This window comes from Oenanthe melanoleuca, chromosome 9, assembly GCF_029582105.1.
Source record: "Oenanthe melanoleuca isolate GR-GAL-2019-014 chromosome 9, OMel1.0, whole genome shotgun sequence".
Lineage (NCBI taxonomy): Eukaryota > Metazoa > Chordata > Aves > Passeriformes > Muscicapidae > Oenanthe > Oenanthe melanoleuca.
Genome location: NC_079343.1, coordinates 3,499,038 through 3,515,448, shown reverse-complemented (window position 1 = coordinate 3,515,448; position 16,411 = coordinate 3,499,038). Strand labels below are relative to the sequence as shown.

The 16,411-nt window shown below is 37.1% G+C and overlaps 1 protein-coding gene across 3 annotated transcripts in view; it reads left to right on the top strand.

The window, feature by feature from the left end:
- UGGT1 (UDP-glucose glycoprotein glucosyltransferase 1) overlaps positions 1-16,411 on the top strand; it is a 39,935-nt gene that overhangs the window by 7,630 nt on the left and 15,894 nt on the right. For 2 of the 3 annotated variants that reach the window (XM_056498702.1, XM_056498700.1), the window contains exons 7-25: positions 946-1,042; positions 1,546-1,624; positions 1,815-1,915; positions 2,707-2,806; positions 3,903-3,963; positions 5,256-5,347; positions 5,832-5,982; positions 6,251-6,370; positions 7,160-7,245; positions 7,655-7,790; positions 8,783-8,914; positions 10,189-10,353; positions 10,547-10,667; positions 11,364-11,462; positions 12,772-12,795; positions 13,340-13,434; positions 14,029-14,235; positions 14,834-14,965; positions 15,886-16,016. In XM_056498702.1, coding sequence (XP_056354677.1) covers positions 946-1,042; positions 1,546-1,624; positions 1,815-1,915; positions 2,707-2,806; positions 3,903-3,963; positions 5,256-5,347; positions 5,832-5,982; positions 6,251-6,370; positions 7,160-7,245; positions 7,655-7,790; positions 8,783-8,914; positions 10,189-10,353; positions 10,547-10,667; positions 11,364-11,462; positions 12,772-12,795; positions 13,340-13,434; positions 14,029-14,235; positions 14,834-14,965; positions 15,886-16,016 — 2,129 coding nt within the window. The remainder of the gene's footprint in view (positions 1-945; positions 1,043-1,545; positions 1,625-1,814; positions 1,916-2,706; positions 2,807-3,902; positions 3,964-5,255; positions 5,348-5,831; positions 5,983-6,250; positions 6,371-7,159; positions 7,246-7,654; positions 7,791-8,782; positions 8,915-10,188; positions 10,354-10,546; positions 10,668-11,363; positions 11,463-12,771; positions 12,796-13,339; positions 13,435-14,028; positions 14,236-14,833; positions 14,966-15,885; positions 16,017-16,411) is intronic. The other variant, XM_056498701.1, reaches the window with a different exon arrangement.

Genomic DNA, 16,411 nt, shown 5'->3' with positions numbered 1-16,411 from the left:
ACTTTAGTTACTTGATATAAAAAGCAAGGATTAACATTAAGATACCATTTTCAAAAGAAAGACATTATTTCTGTAGTAATTTTTTTACAGAGCCACTTACCATTTCTAGTGCAGTTTATCCTGGTTTCCATCTTCCTTCACTAAATTGTGCATAGCCACTGGATTAGTATTAAAAACTACATTTCAAAAGGCATGAAGAACTGGAGTTCTTTGATTTATTACAAGAATATTACTAACCACTGCCAAAACCTGCAGTGTAGCAGTCAAGCTTGAATGTGGAAAAAAAAAAAGTCATTAGCTGGTTCGCTTCTAATATTACTTGTACTTTTAATAAAATAAAGTCATACATTGCATATACCACTTTCCTTTTATAAAAGGAAGTAGTTGTTTATCAGTGTAGGGAATAGTACTTACATTCAAGATTCAGTGTATTACACTTTAGATCTTGGTGCTGTTATGTGACTCTGTATACTTCAAAACACTTTTAGAAAGTGATCATGTTTCTCTCATTAAAGGCAGAGCTAATTATGCTCCTGTCTTTTGTCATCATTTTATTTCTTGTCATTCTCTGTGGTAACTCTTCAGTAAATGTTTCATTTTTGAACTTCACAGCTGAAGTTCCTTTCCACCCTCTGTCTGATTTGATGATAGGAGTCTATCTCCCTCTGCTTTGCTCACACACTGGATCCTGAAAACATTGTGTTCCTCTTTACTTTGTGGATTTTGATGAGTTTTTTGGTTCACAGAGATAATTCTTGCTTGCTGAACTACAAGAAGTGTGCTGATATTAGAGTATGTTACTACAGAGTCACTCATAGTGTTTGTTTCTTGCTACCTGTTATGTCTGAAATACCAGTTGAGATTTCTTAGTTTTGGGAAGTGGTAGCTTTTATTTTTTGGATCAAACAAAGATAGCAATGTCACACTGTTGACTTTTTCTTACAGAATCCCAGCAAGGAAAAGGTCTACCTCTCTGGCTATGGTGTAGAACTGGCTATTAAAAGTACAGAATATAAGGCCAAGGATGATACCCAGGTGAAAGGTGAATTATTATTTGAAGTATTTTAATGTGAACATTTTAATTTAGTCAAGGTAATTTTATACTCATTTTGCTATGAGTGTCTGAATTGTAGATATTCTTCTTTCTTTAGCTCTGAAATCCCATTTTTGGGAGCATGTTCCTTATGAAGCAGATCTTTGCCATGGCACTTCCACATTTGTGAAATCCTGGAGTTGTGGCCCTGGACTAGATCTTAGTAATAGCACTACTAATTTTTTTTACCAGCTACTCTGCAGGTGTAAAGCAAATTTCTCTACTTTAATTTGCTTTAACTTGTCCATCCTCATAGCAGAATGTGTTCCCTGTTACTTTTTTTTTTTTTTAAAGACAGAATTCTGCACATTTTTTTGCTTTTGCTGCTTTTATAGAGCAATGATCTCTATTCTACAAACTCCCATGTGCACATACACATACAAAACCTAGATTTTCCTGCTTTTCTGTTTGTGAATAGCTTGGTTCTAGTGGTTTTCTCTGTGTGTTTATAGGCACAGATGTGAATGCTACAGTCATAGATGAAAATGACCCTATTGATGAAGTGCAAGGATTTCTGTTTGGAAAACTAAGGTAAAACACAGTTGGACTTTGTCACATCAAAAAACCTTTTGCAGAAATGCTCATATTTTGCTTTGTTATTATATTTTACGTGTCTGAGTTTCCTGTACGTGTTAGCAGCATACTTTTTATGTGGTAATTTCTTTAGCAGCAGACTTTTATTGGAAACCACAGAAGTTATTTGACCTTTGTATCCTTTTAGGCAGCTGTATCCTGACTTGTCAGAAGAGCTGAAAGAGCTCAGAAAACACCTGGTGGAAAGTACCAATGAAATGGCACCTTTGAAAGTATGGCAGCTACAAGGTAATCTGGATAAAGGGTTTCAGTTATGGTCTACAAAAACTCAATGTAAATGTGATTTCTGGTGTTCTACACAATCAAGGTTGTTAGTGGCTGTGTGCAGTTAACAGAGTTTGACAGATTCCTGCATTCTGTCTCACTTAGGAAAGACTTTTTTTTTTAATGACTTTTTTTGGTAGAGTCCTGTTGAAATGGCTTTTGAGATTGTTTTCTATATTGTGAAGTACAATAAAGAGCTACTTGCTCTTAAACTGACTGCTTGTATGGTCTGCTGAAAGCAGAAAAGAAAGGAATGTGAAGTTTCTTTCCCTGATCACACTTTTGATGTGAAACCTTGATTTCTCAAGACCAGAGGAAAACTGTATTTCAAAGTCAGTTTCATGCTGCTCTGGCCTCATTCCCTGGAAAATATCTATAAAAGCCTGTGAAAAGGCTTTTCATCCTCTCAAAAAGAATAAATCAAAAGGCTGAATGTATATTGCAGCCATGGGGAGTCTACCTACATCCAGTGGAAGTGCAGATCCTTCCAGCTCAGCCAAAGAAAAGGAGTGCTGTTCTGGACTCACTGAAGCAACCTGCAGGCACTGGTTCAGTTGGAAAGGGTTACTTAATTCAAGGCAACAACAGAAGTTGAATACACAGAAGATGAGTTTAAAAGAAGTCTCTACAGATGCAGATAGAAAGTGAATTTCCTTAGGTAACATGCAAAAATGTTGAAAGATAAAGTTAAGATATCTCTGCATTGCCTTGTTTTCAGTTTTGAGTTCTTGACCTCTGTTTTTTTCACTTCTTAGATTTGAGTTTTCAAACTGCTGCTCGTATTTTGACTGCTCCTCCTGTGGATGCTCTGATGGTCATGAAAGATCTTAGTCAGAACTTTCCTACAAAGGCCAGGTAACTTTAATTTTGACTCTTAGAAAGTTTTATTACTTTCCTAGTTTAATGCTCCTTGAGACAAGCAGCATTGGTTGGGTTAATTCTGACTTTCCTGTAGCTGGAAGCAAACACTGGGGAATGTTTATTCTGGGAAGTTCCTCAGCCTATGGTTACAAAGAGGATTTTATGGTGTTTTTCTTGGATGGCAGATGATGTGGACTGGTAGAAAATTTGCTGTGCTCTTTTATTGTGAAATGCATTTAAACCTATTGCATGAAGTCATTGAGAATTTATTTGGTTGGGTTTTCTGTTTACTGGTCTTAACATTTATCTGTTCAGAGGATCCCACTCTACTTCTGGGATCCACTTTGCCAAACAACCCAGTCAGTCTCATACCAGAGGCTGATGTGCAATTCCACTGGGTTTTGCACTTTGTCAGTGACTGTCTTTAACATATTGAGATCAATTTCAAAAATCTCAGTAAGGACCTGGCTTGGCCATCCAGTCTAGAGATATATTTCTCTTGATAAATTCCTTTGCCTGGATTGTGAAGATATTATAGAGCCTCCTCCTTTTTGAGTAGGTGGGAGATATACCTGGGATGAGAGTAAAAATAAACTGATTTCAGATCTTGTTTCCTATTACCTGATATTAAGGAGTTATTTAGAGCTTCTTAAGGCAGGCAGTGCACCTCACTGTGTTTTCAGGCTAATCTGTGGGCTGTACACACCCACTCTGTGATGATGCAATCACTAGATCCAAATCCAGGAAAGGAATGGGAGCCTACCATGAGGAGTGAAATCCCCTATTTTCTGTTATCAGCCTCTATCTTTACATTTTTGGCAGCTGCACACTTTAATTATGGTAAATGTGGAATTAGACACTGAGAGTTGGCATGTGGTTAACATTTTTGTGCTGCTGGATTATACAGCTTTAAAAAAATGCTGCATCCTACTATTTAATGGTGTCACCAAATGCAACTTCTTGCTGCATCTCTTTATACTAAAAGGTTAATTATTTTAATATGTAAGGTACAAAAGGTAGGATAAATAGATATCTATCCAGTAGATAAACAGAAAGAGGATTCATAGCATGATGTTTTTTATTTTTGTAGAGCCATAACAAAAACAGTTGTTTCTTCAGAACTCAGAGCAGAAATTGAAGAGAACCAAAAGGTAATGTGTCTAAAAAGTAACATAATGCCTTTGCACTTAGGTTTACATGTTGCTCAACATGATGACCCAGTATTTTCACACACAACTTTGTGGTATGCATCTGGGAAGTGAAGAAATGGTGGATTTTCAAACATGGATGTGAAACATAATTAAGCTTCTTTGTTCAAATATGAAAATACTGCTCTTGTTAGAAATTTATTCCTTGAAAAGCAGCTATATTAAGCATTTTCCTGCAGTTTTAATGATGCAGAAGAAAATTATTTCTTGTTATCCAGTCTGAGATGATGTTTAGATATCTGTATACATCAGTGATCACTAGGAAGTCACAGAGTAAATTCAAAACCTAGTGTGCCTTTAGAGTGATTCATACTGTGTGGAGGAAATAGTTCCAATGTTGATGCTTTGAGAATGAAACTAGTGAAGGGATAAAATTTACCTGCTCAGTCTAGATGTGCTTTGAAACAGAATCATAAAACCCCCCAGGTCATGAGGGGCCTCTGGAGGTTCCTGGGTAGGTTCTGTATTTGCAGAAATGTTTCAGACAGTTCAGCTGTGTACTTGGCATTAGCAAAGCAGTGAAAAAGCCAGCAGCCACCTGGGAATTTTGTACAGGCTTTTGTACAGAGCTTTGTGCAACCACAATATGCCAGGTACTGTGGTCTGGATAGAGTTCAAAACAAAAGTTTAATGGAAAAAGTCAAACAGCAGTGTTTGCTTTATGAGTTACAGTGCCCTATTCACATATTTCAGTCTCATTTGGTATTATTAGAAGAAAGATAATGTATATTAAGTACACACATATTGTTTAGAAATCTAATCAATGATATTTGGTGAGTCTAGTAGTAAGTGCAAAGCTGCTTACTAGTCCCCTGAGGTTCCTGTTCTGAGAGAGAAATGACTTGTTGTTCAGTAGTGATAAAATCAGAGGAGAGGGGTTGGGGTCCTATGTAATTATCCACAGAAAGATACAATTTAACACTCAGCTTTTCTTTGGGAGCCTTATTTATTTAATAGAAATGTAAATTTTTGCTGATCAAAAGCTGCTTTCCTGTTCTTGGTACTTCATGTGATACTTTTGTTATTCTTCTGTTTGCTTTGCTCACAATCTTCACGATGGCAGTGTTGTAAAATATCCAAATACAATGTTTCTCCTTCACTGTTCATCACGCCTATAAATAGAAATTTGTAACTGGCACTGCAAGACAAGACTTGCTGGAAAAAAACAACATTAAACTGTTTGATAATATTTTCTGTGCAGAGCACTCTTCTAATGGCTTCCTACTTCTTTTCAGTATTTCAAGGGAACATTAGGTTTGCAACCAGGAGATTCTGCCCTATTCATCAATGGACTACTTATTGATTTAGACACTCAGGATATATTTAGGTAGGAATGTTTTATTTTTCACAATAATTACATCCTATTTAGAAACCTGCATCTTGCTTGTGTATGAAAGATAAAGTTATTTAGATAGTTTTGAACCTTCTTCATAATCTAGACTAGGTTTAATTGGTAGTACTGCAAAAAGCAAATCATGGTTCCGTGTTGTATTCCAAGTGAATTTCCAACAAAAAAATCTGATGTGAGAAGTGGAATACTTTGAAGATTGGAAAGGGAAGTCACCTTTGTGCTGTTCTTTTTACCTGTGCTGTGACTAGCAAGATTTTGGTTTCTCAGACTGTCAGCATGCAGATTTATTCTGAAGACAGCAGTCCATTTCTCAAAGGATAAACCACTGTGAATTTTTCATCTGGAAACCACCCTATATCTTCATCAAGATGTGTTTCAATAATATATATTATATCCTTAGGATAGAGCAAGTTATTTGCTGTGGGGTTAAAATTCAGCCCCATTTTGCTTTTCCTTGCAGCTTGATTGATGTGCTCCGCAATGAAGCCCGGGTTATGGAAGGCCTGCACAGCTTGGGAATTGAGGGAGTTTCCTTACACAATGTCCTGAAGTTGAACATCCAGCCATCAGACTCTGACTATGCTGTGGACATCAGAAGCCCTGCCATTTCAGTGAGTATGGTTTTTGATAGGAATACTTGGTTTGTTGTTGGGCAATGCATTTTTAAGCTGTCAAGGGAGCAGCTTTTGTCCTTATCTCACAATCAGCTCTGAAACTGCAGTGAAGTAAAAAGGATAATAAGATTATAATTAGCACTTTTTGAAAAGCTTAAGTTTTTACCTATACAGCTTTAAATGTAGTGTGTGATATGAAAGTATTTTAGTCTCAGACTAGAGCAGGAGGATTGTCAATCATTCAAATGCCTTTACTTTTTCTTAGTGGATCAACAATCTTGAGGTTGACAGTCGATACAATTCCTGGCCTTCCAGTGTGCAAGAACTGCTGCGTCCCACATTTCCTGGTGTGATCAGGCAAATTAGAAAAAACTTCCATAATTTTGTAAGTAGTAATCTGACTTGTTGAAATCTGCATTTTGTTTTGTCAAGAGCAGGAATATCAGCTTTTGCAGCTTATTTCACATATACCCTGGATTTCTTGTCACTTAAATAACTTGAGAGGGAGGATGGTTTTCTATAAAGTTTTGTTCTTCTTGTATTAGTAAGTTATGGCTGGGATTCAGAGATTACTGAGCATGATTCTGTGGCATCTGTTAGATGCCAGGAGTTGTTTTGTCAATGAACAAAATTGTCATCTGATAAATAACAATTTGATGTGTTTCAACTTTGTGATAATACATGAAGTTGGTTAATGAAATCTGTCAAATTTGTTAACTGTTGTTGTCTTAGCAGAGTTAAGACCAGCTTCAGTTGTTTCAGTTAGAAAGCATTCATGCACCAAGACTTGAACACATGATCAACAGCCCTCAGCTTAGGCCTGGGTGTCCTTTTAGTCTGTAGGTAAATTATTTAGATCTGGTGAAGAGTTTGCAAATTGTGCACTGTAACTCTTGTCATGTGGCAAAGTGGCCCTATGCAAAAAAAGAACTCTGAGTGGGGGAAAATAGGGACTTGAACCAAAGCTGTGGGAGCTTTGATGTGTTACCTTTTTCTCTGGAGTCCAATACTTTTAACGTAGAAATTTCAAAATTCTAAGACAACAGTTGCATGAATGAAGGCACTGCATGCAGTCTGAATGGCCCAGTTCTAGCTGGGTTGGGACAGCAGAGAACATCTTGGCAGCATTGGCTCTCCAGGGCATGAAAACTTTCCACTTGCTGTTTGTATACAGGTGCTGATAGTAGATCCTACTCATGAGACCACAGCAGAATTACTGAATGTGGCAGAAATGTTCTTCAGTAACCACATCCCACTGAGGTAATTGCTGTGTTTTAATGTTTTGGGGTTTTTTACATTAGTTTTATTCACATGACTTTTTCAGTTTTAAAGTTCTCATTGCTAGGGCACTGCAGAAATGTTACATACCTTATATTCAAGGTATGTAAATATTTTTTTAATATGACTTTCTCTACTAGCAAAACAAAGTTCAGTTTTTTAACAGTCCAAAAGAAATCTAAAATTCTGGATGGGAGAGAGGTGAAAAACAAGATTCTGATGGACTCATTGCAGATTATGTGTCCTAAGTTTGATTCCTGGCTGCTCTGCCCAACATCTTCCCAGGCTGTTGTAGAAAAAGCCTGTGTTGAAGATGATGATCACAGCCAGCAGTTGTATGAAGAGTTGATTCTTTATAAAAATTGTGACCTGGGGATTTGTGTGATTGCAGGATAGGACTAGTCTTTGTGGTTGATGACTCAGAGGATGTTGATGGACTTCAGGATCCTGGTGTTGCCCTCCTTAGGACATACAATTATGTGGCACAAGAAATGGACAATAATTATGCTTTTCAGACTGTCATGTCTGTAAGTATTAATGTAAAAGGGAAATTAATGTTTTAATATTTTCCATGTACATTATGTTAAGGGGTTAATATGTAGATAATGGAAGGGATTGTTCTTTGGCTTGGTTAGTATGCAGAATATCTTCAAACACTGGCACCACAGAATACATGTGTCCTTTTAATCTGCTTCTGACCTAACTTGAACAAGTGAGGTTAGGTTTCATTGGGACACTTAACACTTTTTGCATGTTTTTCTGATCCTGTCCCTTTGCTCCTTCTGAGCAAATTACTGAAAGTAATTGCAGTTCAGGATGAGATGGGTAGCAGTGGGTTTCAAGTGCATTTCAAGTGTTCATCCATGTCTCTGAGTTCTGAGCTGCTCCATCTCTTCACTCTTATAATTTGGTTGGAACTGTTCCAGCTGCCACCTTTGCCACATCAAAGGACAATACAGGTGCTGGTAAATGAGTTTCACCTGTGGTTTGATACTTGTACAAATTGGCAAACTGGGGGCATATTGTGACATTAAATTGCTGGTTACTTAAAGATAGTTACTTTTATTCTTTTTAATTTGGGTGTGTATTTGTAGCTCAAAGTAAAATCTTGTGCCTTCAAGAGGGAAAGAGTTGCCTGCTTTACATGTGAAGTTGTATTATTCATAAGCATATCCCAAGTTCTGAAGGGAAGCCAGCTCCTTGGATATGCTTTATTTGAGGCTTTTTACCCCAGAGAACTATTTTCCCTCCTCAAATACCTTTTCTAGTTAAAGGTACAAGTTATTATTTAAAGAAATATATATTTGCCTTCTAATCTTGCTAGAATGACTACAAGGTATAGCAAGATACTTATATTGCCTACAAGTGCTTAGGAGCTGTTGCAGCTGGTAAATATGAGTAGAAGTTTTGCAGTCTGGTTGTTAATGCCTTATTGTAACTCCTTAAATACAGGTGACAGGTCAGTTTATCTTTGCAGAGGCTTTACAGTTGCAGCTGTAAACTTGTAATCCCCTTTCAGATATATAACAAAGTGAAAACAGGAGATCAGCTGAAAGTGGAACATGTTGTTAGTGTTCTTGAGAAACAGTATCCTTATGTGGAAGTCAACAGCATTCTGGGAATTGATTCTGCCTATGATCAAAACAGAAAGGTAAGAATTCATGAAATAGAGCTTTTTTTTTAAAAAAAATATAATTACATTCAAAATTTTTGAAAATATAATTACATACAATTTCTTGATACAGTTATCTTACCAACCAGGTAACTATTTTGTTACCACACTGGGGGACTTCTAGTAATACTTTACTGTTTATATTCAGCAGAAGCTTTATGTACATATAATGGAATATGTATTTTCTAAAAATCTGTATGTAAAGAACCAAGATAGCTTTCTTGTGACTCATAAGTCTTGCTTTCATTATGGAATGCAGACTTCAGTAGAGTTTAAAAGTGTTTGTAAAAAATTCAGGGTGGTGGAATGGTTCATGAAAAAACAACGAGGCTTAACATTGGGGGGGATCAGTGTGGGGCTTCTGAATCAGCATTTGAAGACTGTGTGAGATAAAGCCATGATTATGAATTCAAAATGCCTTTTCTACAGCAAGACATCCAACAAATTTCTGCAAATAGAAGTGATTTTTAGGTCTGATACTTTTCTGTATGAAAATTAGGGGGGCAGATCACTATTGAATCATATGTAAGATGAAGCAGATTTTGAGGTTTTATAGGTGGATGTTTCTTTTTTTTTGTTGTTCTAAAACAAATGAAAATACTGTCACCAATAGCTCTGTAAAACATGATGCTGCCTATACCTGTAAATGTCAGGAATGCAGTCAGGGTTATAGAAAATAAGTTTGTATGCATATGGGTCTTCCAATGTAGGATAGTGAAGAGAAAAACATTTTAAGGAAATGAAAATCCATAAAAGTAAGACAGACATTTTTGTGTGAGAGGACAGGCCTCAACCAGAATCTCTAACCAGCAGAACCTAGTTAACTTTAATTTCTAACAAGGTATCTTACATGAAATAGGGAAATTTGTCTTGACAGAATAACTCCCTGCTTCACAAGTAACTGTTTTCTTACAGGTTTAAGAAACACATTCTTAAAAAAAAATAATTCTCTACCCTGTCTTACATTACAGCTATCCCTGCTTGCATTGCATTTGCTCCCACAGGCAAATCATGTTTCTTCTTGTGCATCTTTTGTTCCTACCAGAAAGTGCTCATTGGAATTAATTTACAAAATGAACTTAATGGAGTATTTTGCACTTCTGTATTGTGAAGTAACTTTTTTTGCTTTGAAATTCTGAAAGTTTCAGAGATCCATTCTCTGTGTGTAATGGAAGTGGTAAGGATCTCATTGTGGATATTGCACAGCTTGGTAAGGGCTGATGTGCTAAAGCTGCTTCTGTTCCTGTCTTTAGGCAGCAAGAGCTTACTATGAGCAGACAGGTGTAGGCCCTCTCCCTGTTGTCCTCTTCAATGGAATGCCTTTCCAAAAAGATCAGCTGGATCCTGATGACCTGGAAACAGTGACAATGCACAAAATCCTGGAAACCACCAGCATCTTCCAGCGTGCTGTATACCTGGTGGGTACTGAACTCTTCTGTGGCTTGAGAGAAACTAGATTTGGAAAAGCTGATTCACAAGTCCCTGGCTACATATTATACAAGACAACTTAACTTTCATAATTGTTTTTTGCCTTTTTTTTTTTTTTTAAAGTTATGTAAGGCAATTTTGTATGTGAAGTAACAAATAATGCTTCTTTCCTCTTTCCTTCAGAGTGAACTATCTAATGACCAAGATGTGGTTGAGTATATCATGAACCAGCCTAATGTTGTTCCAAGAATTAACTCAAGAATCCTAAGGTCTGACAGAGAGTACCTAGATCTGACAGGAATGAGTAAGAGATGCTTTTAATTGTGTTAAACCTGAAATGTCTGAGTGAAAGACTTGCTGTTACAGTGGAAAGCTCTAGTGGCAAAGCATTAACAGCACTTGAAGTGATGACCTAGCCCTGGTGCAGGGCAGATGTCATGTACAGCATTAAATATCTACTGATTTTCAAAATGGGAATTTGTTTTGTTTTTATACAGGCCTTTAGGGGAATATGACTCATGAAGCTGAGAAATTATATAATGCATAAAGCAGTAATTTGTTTCTTAGTTCTGACCTTCTTTTGAGCAGAGTTGACAGTCATCTCTGGAATTACTTCAGATTTAGTAAAATGTTCCCTTGCTAAATAAACACCCAATGCAGTGGCTGCAGTACAATGCTTTTTTTGAGTTGCTTGAAAAATAGTGACACAATGGCTTTTTCAATGTATATTGGTTACATATACTAGTGTCAACTAAGTGAGACTTGGGCAATTCTTTCAACTGACTTCTTCCTGTCAAGTATGCAATGTAGTTATTAATATAACTTGTGAGACAGCAAAATTAATTTCTCATCCTATATATTAACAGTGAAAATAAGACACAAGCAGTATCACAAGGAGCAAAATGGGATGTGTTCTTAATGTTCTGACAATAGTAGTGATTTTATTTTCATTTTATATGGAATAGTTGCATTGGCATTTAATACTTGTTCTCCTCCTCAGATAACCATTTTGTGGATGACTTTGCTCGATTTACCACGTTGGATTCTAAAGATAAGACAGCTGCTGTTGCAAACAGCATGACCTACTTAACAAAGAAAGGTAACATCTGTGATGGATTCTGAATCCAAATCTGCTTTTATGTGTTTTTCCAAGCAGATGTGCAGTTCCTGTCAGGCCTGTGGGTAATGGCATAGTCTGTTAAAGATTTCTTTTTTTTTTAATAAGACATGACATCTGCATGTAACAAGAATGTTCCTATCTTTAAACCCAGTCCAACCTCTTGCTGATTAATGAAGTCTCACCCCAAACTGCTTTTGCTGTACTGCAGGTGACACCCAGAAATGCAGCAGTGTGAGCAAATGACTAGAAAAATATAAAAGGGGTTTTAACTCTCTGTCTCATAATTCAAAATTGCTGAAAGTTACATGGATTCAGAAGAAAATTCTAACTGCCCATTTTATAAGAGATCACTTGACATGGCCAATGCTGTTTTTATTGCTTTTCCAATGCCAGTATTATCACAGTATTGTACATAAAAGTGTTAAAACTTGGCTGTACCTCTCAAGTGTAGGAAATGCATCCACAGACATGATACAGATCTTAATCAGGTATAACCAGACATTATCAGGTGTTTCCTTTATCAATTTTGGTTAGATTCCAGCAATAAGCTGCTGTCATTGGACCCAAATCCTCCTGTTCCTTTCTCCTGTCTTTACCAGTGTCCCAAGTTTCCATGGTCCTGTCTCCAGTCACTGCCATCCATGTGCACTTCCTGAAATGTTCCCTTTGCTCTTCCTGTCTTGTGCCTGCTCTTCATTCACATTCAGTCATTTGGATTTGAACAAGTTTCTTGTAGAGCATTAATGAAATCTACACCTTGGCATGTTTGTTGGAAAGTGCATTAATTTGCAATTCCATGGCTTGACATTTTTTGGTTGCTGCCTCTTCTACCACTTAAGATATTTAATAACTGCTATCTGATTACAGTAATGCTGCACCACATTTATTTGCTAAAGTAATAGAGAAGTTATATTTGCTGTTGGCTCAGCACCAGCACTGATACAGCACTGCCATGCTGTGTCAGATTTTAAAGAGGGAAAGTAACAGCACAATGGCATGGCAGTGTTTGTAAACAGTCTTCAGAATTATATCCTCACCCTACAGTAAACTGGTAATATGTAGTATAACTAATACTGTAACATGAAAATCAAGCATCCATCTGCTTGAGGGGAAGAAAAAGTCAAAGCTAATTGCAGTAAAATTAGCACAAACTTGTTGCTGTTGGATCTGAACTGTAGTGATTCAGTTATGCCCAGCAGAGTGCTCAGCTTCTTGATACACATTGGGATTACCATCAAGTTATTAATGCATCTCTCCTTTTCTCCTTTCCTTTCTGCTCTTTGACCAGGAATGTCTTCCAAGGAGATCTATGGTAACTCATACTTTGGCATTTCTTATATTGTTCTTGGAGTTTTCTGGTTCCTTTTTAACACTGGCTTTAGAATCAGCTGTCAGTGAAGGAAACTGTTGAAATGCATGTTTGCTCCAGCACTTTGATCTTTATGCAAAACTGATTTTGTAAACTAACAGCTTCAACACAAAGAAGTGATATGTCTGATGGATTCCAACCTAGTTGGAATCTGCAAGTTATTTATGTTTCTTTATAATTTGTAAATGAAAAGGTAGCAAACAAACAAAAATACTGAAAGAATCCAGCTTAGAAAGAGCAATGCATGCTGTCCTACATGGGTTTTCTGAATGACCTAATAAAGACTAATATACCAATGCTATTAATTTTGTCTTGCCAGGCTTCATAGCTTAGGTTCATCCACTGCTTTCCTATGGAATTTTACTTTTTTTGAAGTCTTTGCATGTGTGTCATAGTTTACCTTCAAATGAGGAAAAAGGAAGCTTTCCTTCCTTTCACCCTCAAATTTATCTTTTTTTTTTTTTTTTTTTTTTTGTTACAATTGCAGATGATTCCTTTGTTAGACCAGTTACTTTTTGGATTGTTGGTGATTTTGATAAACCTTCAGGAAGGCAGTTGTTGTATGATGCCATTAAACATCAGGTAGGTAACATTTTCATTGGAATGTGTTGGCACTGCTAACAAAGCATTTGGTAGAGGCTTGTAAAACACAAATTGTGCATCTTCCTGTGGTATGGCCTGGAGAGACTGGTTCTCCCTGCAGGATCTCTAATTTCCAGCCTCATCTGGGGACTGGAACACTGCTGATCTTAAGCTAGGACAGAATACAATAAATGTTCTTTTAAACCTGTGGTGTTAAACTGAACATTGGTGTTTTAGTTTGGAGATAAAAATAAACATTGCTCTCTGCTCTGTCCCATTGGTTCTGGGAGAATAACTGAATCATAAAAATGCACAGCTTACAGCTAAATCACTGGTTTGCTAGACTGAGTGGTGGCCATGGTCCTGGATTTCTTAGGCAGCACAGGAATATTGCAGTCACAGTGGTGCCTATACATGAGGTAAATGCTTGATGTTAAATTAGTTAATTCATCATTTTAACCTTGTGCTGTTATTCATCCAATTTGGAATCTGGTATTCTGGTTAAGAAATTCAAATATTTTGCTATAGTGTTTATTACATATTCATTATATCTGAAATGTTAAACTTTCCCATTACCTGTTTTGTTAAACACAGAAATCCAGCAATAACATTCGAATTAGCATGATTAATAATCCTAGTGAAGAGCCCAACAGCCAGAATACCATTGTGGCTAAAGCCATATGGGCAGCTTTGCAGACACAGACCTCAAATAATGCCAAGAACTTCATCACCAAGATGGCAAAAGAAGAAACTGTGAAGGCACTGGAGGCAGGAACTGACATCCTGGAATTTGCTGTTGGGGTAGGCATGTCTGTTGGTGTTTTCATGGGGAGGGTGCTTTGCTTGGTCCTCAAATGAAGTTTGATATGAAGTGTAATATATTCATATGGAAAAGGTGCAGTAAAAAAGTAACACTGTTGGATTTGCTAGTTAGTTTTTTTTTTTATAATCTCTGAAGGGCTTACCTAAATATAACAATCCATCTAAACATCAAGTAAATCCTTATACACATCAAAGCTATGTCACTTGGAAAAGGCAAAAGGAACAGGGTGCAGGGATCTATTTATGTGAGTCAGCTGTTTCTTGGGTGGTTAAGAGAATAATATTTTTTTAAAAGCTGGGAAAAAAAATACAAGTGTATTTCTTAAAGTAGATTTTAAGAAGTTAGGCAGGAAGATTGGAACTGGTCTAAGTAGCTGTGGCCCGTCACAGCAGAAGTTGGGATGTTTGATGGTGACAAGCAAGAACTAGATTTAAGACCACAAAGAAAATGGGGACAGGAATCAGTTTTAGCAACATATGAAGATGTTCTTGAATGGAAACAAAAAGGTGTCTTTTAGAAAGTGTGCAGAGGTCTAGTTTTCTTCCTATTCCAATGTCAAGTACTCTTTTCTTTTAGGGTATGGATACCAATATTTTCAAAGAAGCCTTTGAATCTCCCAAGATGGATTTTGTTCTGTCCCATGCTGTTTATTGCAGAGATGTTCTGAAGCTGAAGAAGGGGCAGAGGGCTGTGATCAGCAATGGACGGGTGAGATGATCACCAGTGTGAGACATTCCACTTATGAGAAAGAAGCAGATTTGAGCAGCAGAGTCTGGGGATCAGACACAGGAGTGTCATCCTGGCTTAGGTTTCAGCAGTCTTTAGGACTGCTTCCAGTTTGATTTATTCACACCTGTGTGACCTTTTCTTTTTACTGGGTGCAGTTGTTGGCATTTAGTCCCAATTCAGGTCTCTCAGTAACAAAGTTGCTTTCATGCTGGCAGTAAATTGAGTGCAGGGGTAGAAGGGGATGATAAATTTGCAGGATTTTTCTGCTTCAGTTTACTGAGCAAAATGCTGCTGTATTTTGCCCTGACCAAGGTGCCTTGGTCTCTTCTACCATCTGTTTTTATTATAGTTTATCTGAAATGAGGCAAATGATGATACAGTAGTATTTCACTGCAAATAATGAAACACAGCTGTGTATAGCATTGAGTTTTCTTTTGCCATCTATTTCTAGTTAGGAACAAATCCATGCAGGTCCCAGTGGTTGCTGGATATTTCAGTGGGTTAAAAATCTCAGGTAATGAGTTGTTCTGTTCTGTTTTTCTCATTAGCAAAATAACAAGACTTGATCTAGGTAGCTTTTAGGCTTCTGAAGGCTACAGCTGGGAGATTTGTGTTATTGACCTTGTTATTCTGCTGCCCCTTACAGATGTGGTACTTCATGTATAATTAATGTGCCTGGCCCAGTGAAAATTTGAAGTGTGTATTTCATGCCTTAGTCTGGGACTCTTGGCTCTAAATAGCTGAATTTACCTGTTCAACTCTGCTGCCACTGACATTAATACCAGCCTAAATGGTTGGCTTCCACTGAGACTGGGCTGGAGCATTTATTTAATACCTCTTTGGATTTTGTTTCAGTGTAGCCTTTACCTAATAATGCTGATTCTGCTTTTTTTTGGTAGATTATTGGCCCATTAGAGGATGGAGAGATGTTCAATCAGGATGATTTTCATCTCCTTGAAAATATCATACTAAAGACATCAGGACAGAAAATCAAGTCTCAGATTCAGCAGCTGGGATTTGAAGAAGATCTGTAAGTAAACATAAGGAGGCTTACAGAGAAGTGCTGGGACTCTTGATAATATATCTCTCTGAATCTGATTTGCAATTCATTTAAGTGCTGCTTGGCCTATCAACATAAAAATTATTTTAATAATACATTCTCCCATCAGTACTATGGGAATCCTATAAACTGCTTTTAACTTCAAAGAGAAACACTAGGAAAAGACAGAGATAAGGAAAGGGATGTCATAATTCTAGACAGTTACTGCACAAAGCAGAAGTGAACTACTCAAAAGAAAGTCATGTTGAAATTCAAAAGGAGTTCCCTGTAGGTGTGCTTGTGTTGGAGCATGTAGAAATAGTTCCTACCATACTTTCCATCACATTTCTCTGTGATGCTGCTTGACTGTTAAGGGCTGGTCAAGT